Genomic DNA, 18,922 nt, shown 5'->3' on the forward strand with positions numbered 1-18,922 from the left:
AAGAGGGAAGAATAACAAGAACTTGGGGGGGGAATAGCAGTGCACTAGATATTAGAATCAGCTGGTAATTGCAAAAATGAAACAGGCGGAAAATAAATCTATGCCATTTGACAAGTGAGTAAAAAGTATCATTTGCATTTTAAGTGCATAATTAGAGAATGTATTTAAATTATTATTAGCTATAGTAAGTTCCAACATTCTGCCTTTCCCAGACAACCACATTATGAGAGAGATTGAAATTTTCTGCAGGAAGTAAAAGTGCCATGGATTTTTTTTTATTTTTTTTTTGCTTTACCCAGCCATGATTTACTTTGGCTAGTTTTCCTCTGTATTTCCTTCCTAATTCTGCAGCTCCGTGAGGAATAGGACTTGTGCAGGGCCTGACTGAGTGCTGAAGAAGCGGTCAGCTCCTCAATGGAGGAATGTCAGACTTCTGCATAACCAGCTGCAGTTTTCAAAACGGTTTGGATCTCCAGAGCTTTCAGACACTGCCATCCATACTCCTGCTGTGGAATAGGTTGTTAGAGGATGTAGGGTGGGAGCTGCAGAAAGGCTCTCAAACATCTACTCTGCCAAAAGTGGGATTTTATTGGAGTGGTAGCTTTTTGCTTTGGCATGTGTGTCTTCAGACTAAGAGTTGTGAGGTGCTTGTGGAAATTCCAAGTGTTTGAGGTGGACTTCAAAAACACAGAAGGAGCTGGAGAATTAGTGGGGTGGTGCACCTGGAGAGCAAGAGCTAGGGAAGAAGTCGATGAGACTTGGCAGTCTGGCACGGAATCTCTGTTAAAGGCATGAGCTGAAACTCTCCCAGTGCAAAGGAGTTATAGGAAGTGATCAACTAAAGAAAATTATAAACTCCACAGCAAGGTGAAATTCAAGGCAGAAGAAAAGTAAAGCTGGAAGGATTAAAAGTGAATGGGTATGCAAGATGAAAATCTGAAAGCTTAGGGGGAGGTGGGACTATCAAGGACACCAAGAAAATGCTGTAGTTCATTGCGAGTGAGGAGGAGACCTTCCTTCTCACTGGAGCATGACAGCCAGTCACACCAGGCAGTGAGGACACTGGCTTCTTAGAGAAATGCTGCAAGAAATCTCCGAGCCTTTGAGAGCTCATAGAGGACAAGTGATGTTTCAGAAGATAAGGGCAAGGCAGAGGAGATGACAGAGAGGAACTCAGTTTCACTCTGTGATTAAGACCCTGTGGATAAGGTAAACAGACACCATGCCTTCTGCCTTCACCAAGTTGTCTGCCACTGACTCACATGGCAAGGCGGACAGCAGGTTGCTATTTGAGAATTACACTTCAAGAGGCAAACGGACCGCTGAGGGGGAGCAACAAGAATGACTAGAGGTCCAGAAAACATGGCCTCTGCGGAAAGACTGAGGTTTTGTTTAGTCTAAAGACAAGACAAGACTGTGGGGAACAGGACAGCAGACTTCAAACACATAAAAGGTAACCGCAAAAAGGAAAGATATATAAAAAGCTGTTCTTTGGGATTGCTGTGCATCAGAGGTCATTGACTGATTTAAACAACAACACTGGAAATTTTGGGTAGTCTCTAAGAAAGATAATAAATATGGCCTTATAAGTCAGGGCATGGGTATCGCTTGGACTGGATCAGTAGGGAAAAGTGCGATGTCTCCATCCCCAGAGGACAGCAACAGGTTAGAGAAATATTTGGCCAAATGGGCTAGGTAGAGATTTTTCCTCCTTTGGTTGCTTTGAAGAGGTTCCCTCCTCAATTTTCTGTCCCGCTCATTCCCCAGGAATCCTTTAATCTCTGTTCGGTTTGCTCAGGGGAGGCAGAAGGGGAAGAGAAAGGGGATAGTCAAGAGCAGCGGTTTTCTGCTGGCGGTTTGCATGAGCCTGGGGGCACGCTGGCTTTTTGGCAGAAGGTGGAGGAGCGGAGTGAGCCTGCCACCATCGGGTTTCAATTTACTGTCCAGGGGTCCATACCGCTACTGGAAAACCCTGAGGGGGCCTCCAGATCCGAAGCGTGAAAACCCACTGGGCGAGCTGACCCCAGGGGCCCTTCCCAGCCCTGTTTTCTCTGCTTTCTGTGGTGCTAAGTGCTTCAGCATGGCAGGGACAAATGCAATTGTTTGCTGCTTGGAAAGAGCTTGTTGACCCATGGATGCCTGCCTGAAATGAGCATTGTTCTGCCCCGTGTTGGCCATCCCACCGTCTCTCCCCCAGCAGTGCCGGAGGTGCTGTATTCATCCCGGGTGCAGCCAGCACCGTGTGAGCCATCTGTTTTTGGCCCTTTCCTGCCCTTTGTTTCCACAAGGGGCTCTCCCAAATGTTTGTGAGATTATTTCTGTTTGTCTATTGTTGAACTCTCATCTTTGAGCACTTTAATTGGCTTAACGGGCTCACTGGGATTATGCCAATGGCCCAGATTTTCCTCATCAGATTCCTCTGGCTCTGGAGGCCGACTGGCTCCTGTCATCCTTATAGATGTTTCTTGAGACAAGCAGATGCTTGGAGATGCAGTTAGAGTCTGTGACTTAACTCCACTATCAGGCCCTCTCTTTTATTTTTGAGACTGCTGCTTATTGATGTTATTCTTTCTAAGAGGCTCCACCTTGTTGTTCGCTTTGGGCATGGCTTCCCATGGACTTCTCTCAGTGCTGTGCTTGAGGCCGTCTCCTTGGCAGGGGCTAGTGTTGGTGGTGGTGGTGTACCGGGATGCTCAGAGTGCCTCAGCAGTGACTTTTATCCTCAACAGCTGCTGATATTAACTGCCGAGTCTCGGTGATGTCATGGGTTTGATTTCGGAGGCAAGCCTGAGTGACTGGCATAACCTGGTGCCTCAGCTTAGCGTTGGTCACATTTTTTGGCAGTGAAACCCTGATAGCCTTTTTGCTGTCCAACATTTCTGCGATCCTTTGGAGAACCTCTTGCCACTCTGCAAGGGTGTAGCTGGGAAGGGAGATGTTTTGGGGACAGAGGGGCCTGACCTTTGCAAGGGACTCATGCTCTCCAGAGGGAATTATGCACTTATATTGTCTGCTGTTGCTGGCAAAACCTGAAGCAAAATTTATGGAGGGTGTATTTTGGGTAATCCCTGTTGTTTAAAATTTTTCTTGTTGTTTTGGAGATACGTGTTGTCTTTAATTTCCCCTACAACTAATAATATTGAATTATGACAAGGCACAGGGAATTTTTGCCTTTTCATTTGCAGCTATCTGAGTCAATGCTCCTTCCACCTCCTCCCATATCATTTGTTCCCTGATGAAGGTAGGGAAGGTGTCTCTAAGAGACTGTGAGTACCCTGGATCTGTTGCATGAAAACTGCAGCATGGGCAGTCTTTAAAAAAGGCCAAACTCAGCATCTGGGCTCCATGCACCTAGCTGGGGTCTGCCTGCTCTAAAATGGGGTCATGCTGCACTGAAGGCCCGTGGAGCCATGAACAAGGGGATCACTGCCACCCTGGGTAAGGTCGTGCTCCGGCTGCTGACATTTTAATCAGCATTTCATAACTAATTGCCTGGACATAGGTATCTTGTTATCAATTAACATAGTCCTGAATGTCAGGAAGTAACTGTATCTCTCTAACTCGCTAAGGCTGCCTTCTGGGTCTGTGAAATGGCTGGATTTCCTCACATGGATCAATTACATGTTTATATCTTCCCTTCTGCTGGAGTTTGTAGTGAGGATGACCCAAGTAAGCAACAATAATGTCTTTATGTTCTCTCTCTGTCATTCTCATCTTGTGTATGCTATAGAGCAGAAAAATAATCCCTCATATGTGAGCTTTTGGAGAAGGCTGCAAGACAACCACATTGCAGACACTGGACAGCCTGAATCTAAAAAGATAGAGGGGGAAAAAAATTAAGCAACAGCATTTGAAAGCCTTTTGAGAACGGATACTTTTCCAGACATCAGGAAATGCCCTTAAATGGATGAGATTGTTTCAATGATCCTATCAGTCCAGAAAGCATTGCTGTCTCTGAAGCTGGAGGGTATCTCTGCCATCAGCAGAAGATCTCACACCACACTGACCCGCTCTAATACTGTCCCACTTTTAAGATCTCATATTCTGGGACATGGAACTTTCCAGATTATTATAAATATGACCCACTTACAAAACTAAGCATCCCCTCCTCTGACCCCAAAGAGGCTACAGTGTGGAGGATGGCTTTTTATCTCTTTGTGTGGGTGACGGAAAAGGGGTCATTGCAGTTCTGCTTTAGTTAGTGGTTGAATGGGCCACGGGGAAGGACAAGTGAGCAGAAGGCTCTGTGGCATAGCCCTGTTTTTCCTCACAGGTGTGGCCCCTCTGTATGTGCAATAAGTTGGACTCATCCTGTCTGCAGACCATGGCTGCTCATTTTCTCACTTGGGCTACAGGGAAGGCAAAGCGTCTTTAAGGGAAGTTTCTATCTGCATAAAAGCCAGTGCAGCTGAGAAGGGACAGTGCAGATGGTGCTAATTGCCAGAGGCCATATGTTTGGAGGGACCCCGGGTACCCCCAGAAGAATTCTTTGTTTTCCTAAAGTTCATTTTCAAAGGTGCTCTGGAGGTCTCTTCTTTGCAGGAGGCCACTGCTTCCTCCCACTCATCCACTGCTGACACGTTTGCTCTATCCCCTCCTCCCACCCCCCACTGCTCAACAAGCCCCACAGCTGGATAAACAGCAATCGCAGTTGCTTACAGCCCTCCAGTGCCTTTCAGAGAGAGGCCAGCATGGAGAGATGCTTCCTGAGCTGTTTGTCATGGGCAGATCGTTGTGCTGGAGCCTGCACACCAGCACCAGTATTGCTCTGGTCCTGGCAAGATCAGGTTCAAAACACACCAGATCTGGAGGTTCTACTTATAAGCGTAGACTACTGTTCTGTGCTAGGTTGGGGAATTTGGTGATCTGGGAGCTCTGGGTCTGTCTGCTGGCTGGGCTTAGCTACAAAATGGGCTTAGAAATGTTCATGGTAGCCTTGATCCCTGCTCTGCTGTCCCTTACTGTTTATTGAAAGAGGATGTAGCTCATCTAAGCAGCACCACCTCTGTCTCACCCCAAAGGAGCCTGCTGTAAACATGGAAGAGGAGGAACCCCCATAGGTGTGATTTACACTTGTGGCTGTCCAGGTTGTTGGCTCTTGGTTGTTTGTGGAGCTCTTTGAAGTTCACTACCATCAAGACCTGGCCTACGCAGGGGCAATCAGGCCTCTTTCTACACAGCTGCCCCAATTTGGCAGGGACTGCAGGAGCTGGGGAGCATGGGGGGCAACACACAGTGGTGTTGCATGTGGTGGCTCTGCTGCAGTTCACGTTGCTTTCATGAAGGGTCCTGTGCAGCCTCATCAACTTGTAAGTTTGCTCCCTTGGTTTGCAGGTTTGCCAGCATCCCTGACCAGGCCAGGGCCACTCTGCCAGATCCCTGGCCAGGGCCAAGCCAGGTGTGCTGCACACGTGGCATAGCTGGTGCTGCCTGGGAGAGGCTGGCTTAGCCCAGCCATCAGTGGTTAGAGCGGTTGAGAGCAGAGGCGTGAGGATCCCGTCCCTCCTTTGCCCACTCTTTCCTCTAATGTGCGTTAAGTTACTTCTTGTTATATTAAAGACAGCCTCTTTAGAAGCTCTGCTAGGCCTTCTCATTAATCACTGTGACAGAACATGACAAATCCACTTTGCTGAAGCATTATTTCACTTTGTAAAATCCCTAGTGCTTTTACAACAGCTTATGCAGAAGCACCTCCTCCCTCCCCACTGTTCTTGGGACATCTTTCCTCCCCCTCCAGCCCATGCAAGATGATGTTGCTTTTAGAATTTACTATATCTGAGGGCTTTGCTTTCTCCTGAGTCACGCAGACAGCCCCAGCATTTGAAGCGCAGTCCCTGGATGGTCTCTACTGATTGACTTATTGCAGCCAAGACTCTGTTCCTGCAGCTCACTGATGTGTGTTTACATAAGACTGTGCAACCCCCCTTCCCATACCATTAATTTTATAGGGCATATAACAAAGATGGGCCTCCAATATGCCTCCTGCCTTTGATCTGTGTGGGGTGCGTGGCCTGATGGGCCCAGAGCTGCCAGCATCGCTGATTTACTCTGCTCTGTGGATGTAGCTTCTGGAGCAAACAAAAGCTGTTTTCTCTCGGCAGTATTGCAATACCATTAGAGGCTGTGCTGCTGTCTGGTCGCATTTGGTCTGGAAGGACAGAGATGGCTCAGGGTTTGCTTGCCTTTATATTTTCCTTTTAGTGTTAGCTAAACAGTTTGGTTCATGCAATCCACAAGTGCCCCAAACCTGAGCAGCAGACGGGTAGGCGGGTGAATAAGGGTCTATAGTGTTGCTAATGGAAATAAAGTCCGTGTATTGGCAAGCTATAAGCATTGACCTTGTGACAGGGTGCTCACTCTGAAACAAAATCTCTCCAAAACAGTTCTCTCACAGAACTTTATTGTCATCCAAGCCAGACTCAGAAACCTTTTTTTTTTTTTTTCTCCCACTCTGGCATAAATTAGGAATCCTGGATCAGAGTCTGACCTTGCCCTCCAAGAGGAACTCTCTGATCAGAAATCATTTTGTTGTTTAGACTTGGCATACCAAGTAGGACAGAGACCTCAGCACCAACATCAGTCATGGGCAATTGTCAGATCAACCAAATCAGTGTCCCTGCTGCAACTTCTGTCCTAAATTTAGGTAGAGTTGTTTTGAGTTGTTGAGCCTTCTGACTGTGAATGTCAACCTTAGCTCTGTCTGTCAGTCACCGTGAAAGTGGTAAACTTTACTATTTATTTTAACCAAAAGGTACCCCTTAGAGGTAGCTTCCTTTGATCAACCACAGTGAAAGCTGAGCAAAAGTCTAAGAGTGGCATTTGACAGTATGATTTTAGGTCACCAAAGTTTGATAGCCAAACCATTTGCTGAAGTCTCTGGTATGAAAGAGTCACGCTAAGTGAGAGACACTCCTAATGCGGAAAATGTTTGTTCATCCAGAGTCTCCAGTTTCTTTTATGGACTTTCAGCCAGGGGCATTTTAAGGATGACGACGTATTCTGCAGGTGCTTACTGTGACATCCGCCTCCTGTGCAAAGAAGAGGTTGCTGCCTGTTATCTGTCAGCTTGCCTGTTATACTGCTTAGTCTTACTTCTTGGCACTTTACATAAAGGAGAAAAAAAAAGAAAACAGAATGTCTATAAAGTATGGAAAATGTAGAAACCCCTGACAGTTGTATGGTGTGTCTTGCTTCTCCCACAGAGAGGAAACCACAAAATAGTGAGTCCAGGGGTTTCTTTCCACACACACAATATCTGTCAGGATTTTGAGGAATTTTCTGGGAACTGATGAAAGAAATGTGCTGTTTAAGCCCTGATATATACTGTACATCGGTTCTGTATGAAGGAGATGCAGTGCTTCATGCTGGCAGATTCCAAAAAGCTTTCAAAAAAACCCAAACCAAACCCAAAGGATTTGAGGGAATTTCTTCCAAGAGGTCAGATTGGCTCCTATGGGAGCAGAGGCAGGAGCAAAAGGGAAAATTAGCTTGTACTAAAGAGAAGATACCTGATGTGTTTAATAGCTATGGTTTGCTGTTAACCTTTTCATGCCTTTGCAAGGTTACCAAAGCTGGTGAAAAAGGCATAGGCATTTTAGCAGCAAAGGGGGTCTCGCCTCCCCAGATTCAACTTTCTCAATCCCAACAGGTGGGTAGGATGCAAGGGGGAGTCACGCAAGTAATGAGTCCTGCACAGTCAGTGCTATCACACTTGTGGAGGGGACCCCTGTATGGTAAAGGACTGAAAAGGAATGTAATGGTGTCAAGAGCCTGACTTACAGGGCTTTCAGAGGCTGCCCTGCACTCATAGTGACTGTAAGCAGTGCTGCTAATTGTGGGAATACCTTAATTAATTAGCAGGGAGTTGGTGAAAGTGCATCAGTGAATGGGAGTAGCATCAGGATCAACCCCCAAAAATGTTACAATGTGTTTATCTACCCCTTCTTGTTAGGATTTACCATTCTTGTTAGGGTTTATTGTATTGAAAATATTAATTACTGTTTATTTTTCTTCTCTCTTTCAGGTCCACCTGTAAGTACCAAACCTCTATGGTTCTAGAAGCTGCTGACACAGAGTTTGCGGGGCATGAACTAGCAAAGTCTTCTGTCTGTGGTGTCTGGTGCGGCAGCCACCTTTGCAGCCCTGGCACTCTGGGATCTCCCAAACAGCAAGTACTGTGGGTGTTCAGGACCAGTACTGGGGTGGGATTGCTTTTGACTGTCTTGCAGCTTCCACGAGTAAGACAGAGGGAGCGCAGGGAGGGGGTCATGGCAACCGTGAGGGAAGCAGATATTTGCATGTTACCCGTTGGCACCACACACCCCAGGGGAATTGGCTGTATGAGCTCCACATGCATTGGATGCCACATGCTGAATGAGATGTGTTTGTGAAAAAGGGAAAGATAGATCGCAAACACATGGCAGGAGCTGAGCCGTAGGGACTTGTTCCCTGCTACTCACCCAAGCTTGCTGAACTGTTGGGCCTTCAAGTATAGCTGCACAGCTATCAATTTTAGAGGAAAAACTGTGTTGACAGCTTCCTTTTCAAATGTTAGCTAATGCAAAACCTCAGCACAGACGGTTTAGGCTTCAGGAAAATAGCTAGGTTATTGCAGAAATTTTCTTACAGCTATTAAGAGACTGACAGTGAACCAGAAGAAGCAATGCAAGGAATGAAGCCATGTATCGACATCTCTCAGGATTATAAAGAAACACTATATTGTCTCTAGCACGGTCCTTCCAGAGGAAACGGTTTATATTCGTATACAATAGAGTAACTATACTGGGTTTCTGTGAAGAAACATGAGAAGTTAAACATACGGTAGTCATCTTTTGTCTGCTCATGCAAAAATGTCTTAAACAGTTTGCAGATGATGTTCTGAGAAGTAGTTGCTGCACAACCTATTTTCCCCTTTCATCAAGTCGAAATGCTACAGACTGAACTCCCACATATATACGAGCACAGCCTGATTTAATGACAACAATCTTCCAAAAAGTTGCACCTTCTAGGCCAAAAGGTCTGAAAGCGTTTTACAGCTGGAAGCCCTGATCCATGTAAACCTTCAGCGATAGCTTATCCCAGGGGCTTTCAGGACTGGCTGCTGAAGTATGTATTTCAGCATTAGCTTTGGGTTATTGGGAGGAAAGCACTCCTCTGGAGGGGGGCTGCAAGTGGCATCCATCCAGGGCTGTCCCTACTACTCCACCCTGAGCATGCATATGTCGGCGCTAAAAGGGGTGGAGCAGGCACAAAATTGGTAGTGGTGTTGGCATTTCTATTATTGCTGTGATAAATCAGAGAGAAATCAATAGGTCAATACAGACATCTCCTGGAGAGCAGTCTGCGCCTTTGCAGGGTGAGAAAGACGCATACTCCAGGCTTCCTCTGTAGCCATAAGGGTTAGAAACTTAATATCATAACAAAACATTGAAGCCTGGCAGAAACACATGGGACCACCAGAGAAGTGCTGACAATATATGCTACTGTATCCCGGCTTATTGCAACCCCTGAACCTGTCTCTGCACACAGATTCAGGACAGGCTGTGAGGAATGCTACAGCCAATGGAAATAACAAGAGGAAGTTGGGCAGACCAAACATCGTTAGCCAAAGTGGAATTTATCTTGGGCTAACAGCACCCTTGCCTCATTCAGGACCTCTTGGGTTTCTGATCGGCTGGCAAGCAGACTGGCTTAGTCACCATGAGCAAAAGTTCACCGCTGAAGAGTCAAGCAGAGTCCTCCATGTCGCCATAGGAATTATTCCCCCCACCCCCTCACCCCATATTTCTTGTGATTAAAACAGCATGGAAACTCAAGTTTATAAGCAACAGACCTGGGCTCCTGCCTGGCTGGTTGTCATACGCATCATTCCAGATAGCAACCCCAAAGTGCTGATGACCCCACATCTCTCTCCTGGGTTGTTTTCCCAGCTTGCGAAACACAACATGCTGGGCAGCAGGGCTTAGCCCCCGGTGCTGGTGTCAGCTTGGGTGTGGGGACGGCAGAAATACTCATTAGAAATGTGCTGAGCCTTGCTTGTAGTCTAGGATGACCAGGAGAAAAGCCACGGAAATGGATGAGCAGAACCCCAGCAGCAAAAGAGCCCTTCATGCTCTCCTCTTGCCCAACAGATGCTCCCATCGTTATTCTTGAAGTCAGTCAAGGCTTTGGTGAAGGCAAGGGCAACCCGCAGTCATGTAAGAAATTTGGTGAGATTGGGACTAAAAGGGGCAAAGGAAGGAAGGAAATGATGAAATCGTGCAATAGTCTTGAGGTTCCCAGACTCTTTCGCTGTCTGGACCACATCCGAAGGAAAAGATCCTCTCACGGACATTTTCTTTCCCATTTGTGAACATGCAACATTTCTGTGGCAACTGCAGCAATTCCATACATGAAAAAATAATATTTAGCAGATGGAAACTAAGGAAGAAAGTCAAAGCCCTGTAATTAGCTCATTCTCCGTGGACTTGCAGATACCTTCAGAGCTCATGCAGAGTTGTGGGTAGAGCCATGCTCAAAGGAAAGAAAACTTCATAAACAGGAGATTAGGACACCAAAGCAGTCGGAGCTGATGGTCAAGGAGCTTTTTAACCATTCTATTTCCTAAAACCTTACATGTTATCTCATCTCTTTATCGAGCCCTCCCTTCAGAGTTTGAAGCTAACTTTCACCGTTTCTGTGCATTTTATTTCAGGGCCTTACAGGAAGACCAGGACTCCCGGTAAGTACTTCATCCTTTCTTTTTTGTTCCCTCATGCTCTCTGTCTGGCAGTACTTTCATCAGTAGACCTTGAGGGTGCGTAAGCTGGGAGAAGGTAGTGATCTCACATAGCAAATGTGATGTAGAATAGCATATTGTAAACAGGGCATGGCTTGTAACAGAACAGGGACCACAGGAGCTTTGTAGGACCAAACTTAAGGGTAACATAATCCCTATGAACCCTCCTGCATGTGGGAAACACACTATTTTTGAAGATGCCTTTGTCAGCTTGAGGGTCTGGTTGAAGAGGCACCATGTGCAGTATTCTTGGTGATGGGGCTTGCTAATTGCAGCAGGATTTAAAAGGCCTAAGTCACTCTGAGACAAATGGAAAAGTCCATAATAACAGTATCTGCATCTGAGAGAGATAGTCATGAGTGAGGAAGGAGTGTGCATTTGGAGGTTACAGCTGCATACTTTCCTGTTGATGGCTCCCTGGGCTGTGACTCACCTGGAGACTGCAACAGCTGTAACAGTTTCCTAAGGAACAAACCCCAAAATGTGCTGCTGGCTCTACCCCTGACTCAGGACAGAAGCTGCTTGTTGCCTTTCATGCTCCTCCAACTCCAACGTGGGAGCTTCAGGCAGCTATGTATGACTTTGTAAACAGCCTACATGGTACCATCCACTGCGAGTGCTCTTTCCTGGCTCCCTGTCACAGACAACCTTTCCTTATAAACATCTGGCATTTATTTGTTTTCCTACCAGGGCCTCCCCTTTGCTATTATTGCTTGGAGGGCTGTAATGCGGCGCAGTCACATACCAGACACAGTGCCGTCATGTAGCACTGCGACACCAGGTACTTGCTGGAGAACTGATACAGCTCAGCCCCAGCCTCTGGCTCTTCCTGTTCGGGCACCAGCCACAATAGAGCCAGGAGAAACAAAATCAGCTTTTACCCCAAACCATGAGGGAGTTCAGCTTGAGCTCAGCTCTGGAGGAAAGCAGCATTTAAGAGACTAAAAGCACAGGAAAACTCAGTGTTATGTTCTCCAGGAGCCACAAAGTCATTCCAGGGCAAGATGCTGACACCAGGAGTTTAGCTTACTGTCAGCACACAGAGATAGGCAAATTTTAGTGGAACAGAGAACCCACCTAAACCCCTAGAAGAAAGCAGTTTCCTATAATGTATCATCTACACAATTTAAAACCAAGCAGTTGTTTAGCATTTCATCTATCTGCAAGGTATGTTTTTGCAAAGTATATTTTATATTGCTTTTCAAGTTATCAAAATATGCACTGCGTGGAAAGGAATGCCCCCAACACTGAACAGCCCCCTAGCTCCACTGAGGGAAGGAGCTAAACCTTCAGCAAGTAACAGGCTGATCCCAGGCAATAATGTTTAGGATGCACTGCCAAAGAGGCCTCTGTGTACACCCAGCAAAACAAATAGAGTTAAGAGCATTCCCCTTCCAGAGATTTCAGACTACATTCACACATGCTGGGACTGAACATGGGGGAAGACACACGGAGGTGGCACCGAAGGGGCTGGTGTCTCCAGCTGCAGAAACCAGAAAACCATGTTTACATCTACAGACAAAGGCAGCCAGGGCCAGGGACACTCCATTTAACATAAGGAAGCCCCAAACATTGCTGGAAACAGAACTGAGAGATCATTGTCACATAATTTTTGCAAAATATAGAGCAAAAGTTACATGACTGCTGAAGCCATAATGATCAAGATCCTTTAGCAATCAGCTGCTGTCTTCCAAATCTGCACAGCCTTCAGTTTTGGTGACCAGGATTGCAGAGGGGGTTACTTTTATTTATTTATTTTTAAATTGCACAGTTAAATTCAACTGGAAGAGGCAGAAAACTGCCTTGTAGGTAAATGGCTGAAGAAAATTGCCACTGGTCTTGTGTTCATGTGTTTACGAGGCTCTGTTCAGTGTCACCTGACCCAAAGTCCTTCCCCAAACCACTGTTAGGATTGTTCACACCCTGACAATGCACTGGGAAGTATCTCAAAGGGGTAGAGGACACTGAACACAGCTGCTCATACGTCTTCTTCCAGACATGCTTTTTCCTGTGTCAGCTTGTTTTCCCACGTTTTTCTCTTGCTTCTGGACAGAACCGTATTTTCAAGTCTAAGAGAATCCTGTTTTAAAGCAATAACTACAAATAAATAGCTAACACCCAGATGACTTTGGTAAAGAAGGAGAAAAATTTAACAGTTGGCTACTGCAGGAAGCCAGTTCCCAGGACCTGGATTTTATGAAGTGCTGGAAACTGCAATTATGCTTTGTTAGGCTTGAAAACCCTTGCCCTTCTTTTGCTGCCTAAATCGCCCCACGTAATTTCTGTTGTGAGATGTGCTGGTTTGTCATATGCACAAGCAAACTGGTGGCTTACACGTGTTCTTAAAGACAGGTTCAGCAACATGCAAACACACTCTCTAACTTGCCGTTTCCCTCTCTCAAAATCCCTGGACACTTGCACCGCAGTGCAAAGCAGTGTCTGTGGCATAGCTTATTTGTGTGGTTTTATAACCTTGGTTTTGGCCAGTTTCCAATTGCCTTTGATTTTGCCTTAATTGCCAGGGAGACAAAGGCGCAATGGGGATCCCTGGGCGGCCGGTAAGTTGAAACCTCTTGCATGTGCCTTGTCCTCCCCATCCTCTTCCAGCCCTCAAGATTGTTTTTTTTTGGGTGGGGGGCTTTCAGGATGATTCTTGCTGGGCATCAGCATGAGCAAAGCCACCTTCATTGAGGTCTGTGCCTGAAGGACTCTCCTTTTTGCAGCAGGGTGGCCAGCCCTGCAAACTGCATACGCACTGGGAGGGTGTTTCCATCCCTTCTGCTGTATTGCTCAGGCCCTCCTCTGGCTCAGCATCCCCCCTAGGCTGGGTGCCTCCTGCTGCCACCTCGTGTACCCGCCGGCTGGGCTTGCTAACTGTGGGCTTGCTAACATGCACCCCTGCCTGCCACCGGCAGCTGCCCTTTCCAAATAAGTCTGACCCTGAATAAAGGGGGCTACACCTGCCTGGTTGAGCACTTTATTTTGGAGTTGCTCTTTGCTTGGGCTCCCAGGATGAGGATAGGGAAGAGGGCTGGGGCAGGAGCTGAGGCCACCCTACTCATTCCAGCCCCATGGCCAGGATTTTGGGGTGGGGAAGCGTGCCCTTGCTGCTGACGCCTGTGTTTCTCTTTCTCTCTCTCTCTCCCCCTCCCTCTTTCTCTCCCCCCATGCCCTCCTGCACCCTCTTGCATGTGGCTGCGATGGGTGCCACTGACCCAGGGACTAAAAGGGCAACCGGGAGAGAAGGTGAGTCAGCTCCTCACAGCCCGTAGCATCCCTGACTGTCTTCCTCTAGGACCAGCCCAAGCCCCCCGGTCACAGTCATGGCTGCTGCAGCCAGCTCTGGACTTTCACCCCTCCCCGAGCTGCCTCCTCTTCCCTGGCAGTGCAAGTTTATCTCCCAAATTCCATCCAGGCTACTCAGCCTCCAAAGACACTTTGTTTCTTGTTTATGACAATTTACTGATAGCATAAGAGCCAGCAGGCACACACAGGGCTCCCCTTGAGGCTTTCTGGGTTTTAACCATTAAGTTTCTTCCTCACTGGCAGCTCTGTTTGCCTTAACCAATGTGCAGCTCCCCTTCACCTCCCAGGTTAGCCTGAATGCTGGTGCAAGCTGTGGCAAAGAAGAAAATGTCACAGCATGCTCCTATTTCTGACATGACGGGACCTCTTCCTCCTAAGGAAAACCGATGGTGTAGTTTAAGTCTGTGGGACACCATCTCGCAAACTATTTGCCATGCAGAGAATTGGTGTTTTGTACCTTCAAAGAAGTGGTAGTTGGCAAAGCATTCGAGTGCCAGCCCCCATATTTTGAAGTGTTGGACATTTCAGCGTTAGTGTATGTTCCTCAGAGCTGTAAGCACTTCCCACCCAGGAGAACAATGAAATGGAGGTGTTTGGGGTGTGTGAATAACTGAATAACAATGTGTAGAAACTAGGAAAGGGATGATTATTCACCTGATCATCTATGCACTGCCATACCAGGCCCATTTGCTCCTCTTCACTGGAGAGACAAAAACACAGCAAGGAAGGGCAAGGTAGGACACAGATTGTCCTTCCTTGTTTTCAAGCCACTGCTTGCTCATTGGAGCCAACATTACCTAACAGACCAAGATTTCACTGCCTGAAGCCATCCTGCTTTTTCTTTGTGTGTCCTTGCATTTCTCTGTGTCCAAAGCTTTCAACGTGAAGGGACAGCAGATAGATACAAACAAATGAAAAATCATTCAATTGCCCATGCTTCCCCAAAGCCCTCCGTGAGAGTTCTAGGTTGTCGGCAGGCCACAGCTTTGTTTTGCAGAGAGCTTTGCTTGCTTGCAGGATGCTTGGTTTATGGGATGCTCCACCCCAAAGCTCCCCAGCCCTGGGTACTTCTGGAGCTACATCTCAGGAAGAGAGTATATTTTCCAAAGACAGGGACATGTCCTGCCCATCACACTTTGTGTGTGGCTAGGAGCTGGAGAGGCAGCTGTTTTCTTTTCCAGCAAGGACTTTGCTGTTTTCATCCGCATCCCAACTGATTTTCAGAAGCATACAAGTGAGGCATTTCTGGAGGCAGCCAGTGATCTGCCTATAGCTCCCATTTTCCTGGAGCCCATCACATCACTTCTTTTCTTTCTTCTGCAGGACACAGTCATCCTGGACTCACAGGAAGAAAACAACAAGGGTTTCAGGCCATCTTTCACACTTGCAGTGGGGCAGAACCACTGTCTTGCCTGAGTGTGTTTTAAATGTTTAGTTTTCATTGCTGTGCATCTTCCATTTTTCTCCCAAAGCATAGGGCAAGAGCTGGGGGAGGCCAGAACAGCAGCTGCCTCATAAACCCTGAATGTCTTACTCTTTGGGCACCCTAATTTAACCCCATTCTTGATGGGAATATAATTGTATTTGTGTTTTCCTCTCCTCCTTTTCTCACTCCTTTTCCTCTCCCTTGTTTGCAGGGTGCTCCAGGAGAAGCGGGCATGTCTATCATTGGACCCCGTGGTCCACCCGTAAGTGGCTTTTCTGTCTATATTTGACTGATGCAGGATGTGGGCAAGTTACAGGGAAAGACTTAGGAGGGGTGGTAAGACACAGCACCAGCTGGAGACAGCAAAACCCCTGTATCATGTGGTTCCCATGCTGAGCCACGCTTGGTTTTATACTGCTATTATATACTATATATAATGAAATTACAGCTCATGCTCCAGAGCAAATGAAGAAGCCTTCCCTTGCAAGGAAACCATATTCCTGTATTTAAAAGGAAGAAGCATATCTCCTTCTTGCAACAGGGCTGCTGCTGCTTTTGGAGAAAACGCGCCCTTTGCCTGGCTGATCCCAGCCTTTTTGTTTCATTAGCAGAGGACAACCCCGCCGATTTTGCGGAAGAGCAGGATCAGAGCTAAGTTGGTGAAAGGGGAACTCACAAAGATGGATAGCTCAGAGTTGTTCAGAAGTCCTTGTCAAGTACCCAAAATCTTGGAAAATCTTTGACGGCACAATTACTGCCATCTGGAAAGTCCCTTAGCTGGCTGGGGTGCTGAGGAAAGCATAGGCAGGATTTTGTGCCCCTTTTCCAGCAGAAGTATCCCTGCAAGGTGCAACGAGTCAGTCAGTCAGTCAAAGCTTTTTGCAAGGGTAAGGTCATAAAAAAAGACCAACATGAAGGTTTGGAGGTGCCCTAAATGCTGGATGTTTCTTGCACTGCTGTTCACCATCAAGCCTCTGCTTTTGTGCGGATGCAGCCAGTTCTCTCCCCTTGCCCCTGCACAGCCTCCACCGGAGATTTCCATGAAAAAAGACCCAGAGACTCAGTTCTCTCCCTCCCAGTGGGCACTTCCGATTTTGATTAACCTGTGAAGAGCACTGTCCTTGACCTGCAGAGAGGATGGGCCACCAGCAACTTTTGTTTCACAGCAGAGGTCAAGTGAGAGAGACCTAGGCAGTGCGAACACTTGGCTACATCTGGCTTTCCAATTAAGCTTCCAAAAGCCCATGATAAGTGTTTCTAATAACAAACAGCTTTGCCAGTTCCCAGGCCCACCTCCTCAGCACACTGGAGTTTGAGAAGCGACAGAACTGAAGCCCAGGACACAAATGGGTCTCCCCAAGTGTTTTACACCCAGCAGATGGTCCCTGGTCACATGGCCAGGCAAAGAGTCTGCCAGTGCCAAGCTGAGCCAGACCACCTTGCTCCGCAAACAGCAGATTTTGGATGGTAAATGCCTGGTCACTTTTGCTGTTTCTCACAAGCTGTAGCTCTCAGCCTTCTGGATACCGTGGTTATAAGTAATTGGAAAGAAAAGCCATCAGTCCCTGTCACTGTAGGTCCTGCAAATAGGCAGGCACCACTGTTTCCTTGAAGGACACATGCCTGGTCTGAGGGACAATTTTTAATGTCTGCTTTGGTGCTGCTGCTTTGCCTCATTGCCTTTGCTGCTGTTTGGGAAAGTGCGGAACACTTGCATCTCCAAAGCAGTAGAAAATTAGATGGCAAATGATATCTAAAATGGGGGTTTGCCTACACCAGTCAAAGACCTGAGGTGCCAGGACTGGCACAACTCCCCACTTCCACCCCAAAGCCTACTGTGAAGATGATCCAGTTTCCTGGGGAGCTGGTGATAGGTCAAAAGGATGACAGCTCTGAATACAAACACAGAAACCCTGGCCAAGGGGCCACTCGGAAGGATGTGGGATGACAAATAGTTTCCAGATTTTTATTTGGAGGTTAAAGTTTTTGCTCAGGCTCAGAGCTGCTTAACTTTTGGCCAGAGAGGGACAGTGCACCGATAGTGGCAGAAACAGACGGTCTCCATGATTTGGCAGCTCTCGGGATTACATACTTCATACAATCAACATTTTAAAAAGAAGACAAGGAAAAACAGCCACCCAACAAAAACAGTCTCTTGGAATCGTTCGCTGCTGAACTGTTATTTTGGCCTGATACCATGCAAATCACTCTGCCGTCCTTCAAGGAGAAAAAGGCAACAGTCTGTAGTCTACAGAGGAAGCCAAATTGCACCATTTCCAGATTTTCTCCCTAATTCTTTTTTTAGCACTTCTTGTCCAGGGAGGCGTCCAACAGGGAAGCAAAATTAGTGAATTGTGGCTAGGCTCTTCTTCATTGTTGCCTTTTCAGAAGTGAGTGGTGGACAGATCCTTTAATTTATAGCCTATCTTCCCTTCTGGTCACTGGCCAACAGGACCAGGTGGTTTTATATGTATCTTGCAAAGCAAAGCTGACCAAGTTCAGCTTTGCAGAACTAAAAAAAACAGTGCAAATGTGATTAGGTCCTGCTAGCATTGTGTATAAAACCAGAACTGTTCAGTGCAACATGAGGCGTTTTGTGGAAGGGACATCCCTCAAACTCTGCAAAGAGGTTATTTGGCCCCGTCCTCTGAAGAGGTAACCTTCACTGAGTCTCTCTGCAGATAAGATGCAACCTGAAGGTGAACGTTTTCCCTGCCAGTGTGGCTCTGACCTCTCTCCCAAGGGATTATTGTTTCTTCACTGTGGCAAACCTCAGCCTCACAACCTAGCAGGCCCATCCCCTCCTCCCCTTCCCTCAGCACCAAATGGGATCACTCTGATTAAGGCAGAAATGTACCCATAAGCTTTTCTTTTCAGAAGGAAACCCTTGTTTATACCCAGCTTTTTCCCTAGGAAACCTTGTGGGACTCAAACAGTCTGGTCATGGTGTCTCAAATTGCCTAAGAAAGCATTTTCTTCCCAAAATGAAGCATGAGAACACATAAGAAACCTGGGCTTTTTGGCATTGTAGCATGGCTTTTAAGGAAGGCAAGATGCCACAACAGTCCCTTGATGAATGTGGTACAGGATTTACCTCATTTTGCTCTTTCCATCTACATGGGTGTGCTTCCAGATCTACTGAAGTCTGGTCCATATTGCTTCCTGACTTGGCTCACATACTTTTTGGTAAAATGAAATTAAAAAATCCTTAAGTAAAGCAGTATCTTTACTGGATACACACAAATCGAGGGTAACTGGGACCTGGGATGTCACAGATCCCAGGAACTGTAGAACTATGAAAAATTAACAGCCAGGGCATTTTCTTTTTTTCAGTGTTTTTAAGTGGGTGATGAAGAAGCTGCCAAACACATCACAGGGTTTTCTGTACCTCATCCCAAACTGGTAGCCAACAT

The 18,922-nt window shown here is 46.8% G+C and overlaps 1 protein-coding gene across 1 annotated transcript in view; it reads left to right on the forward strand.

Annotated features, from left to right (window-relative positions):
• COL13A1 (collagen type XIII alpha 1 chain) overlaps positions 1-18,922 on the forward strand; it is a 94,587-nt gene that overhangs the window by 22,428 nt on the left and 53,237 nt on the right. Inside the window, exons 4-8 of the mRNA XM_080401317.1 lie at positions 8,024-8,031; positions 10,694-10,720; positions 13,300-13,335; positions 13,997-14,023; positions 15,721-15,771. Of these exons, the coding sequence (XP_080257443.1) occupies positions 8,024-8,031; positions 10,694-10,720; positions 13,300-13,335; positions 13,997-14,023; positions 15,721-15,771 (149 nt within the window). The remainder of the gene's footprint in view (positions 1-8,023; positions 8,032-10,693; positions 10,721-13,299; positions 13,336-13,996; positions 14,024-15,720; positions 15,772-18,922) is intronic.

This window comes from Falco punctatus (genome assembly GCF_963210335.1).
Source record: "Falco punctatus genome assembly, chromosome: 9".
NCBI lineage: Eukaryota > Metazoa > Chordata > Aves > Falconiformes > Falconidae > Falco > Falco punctatus.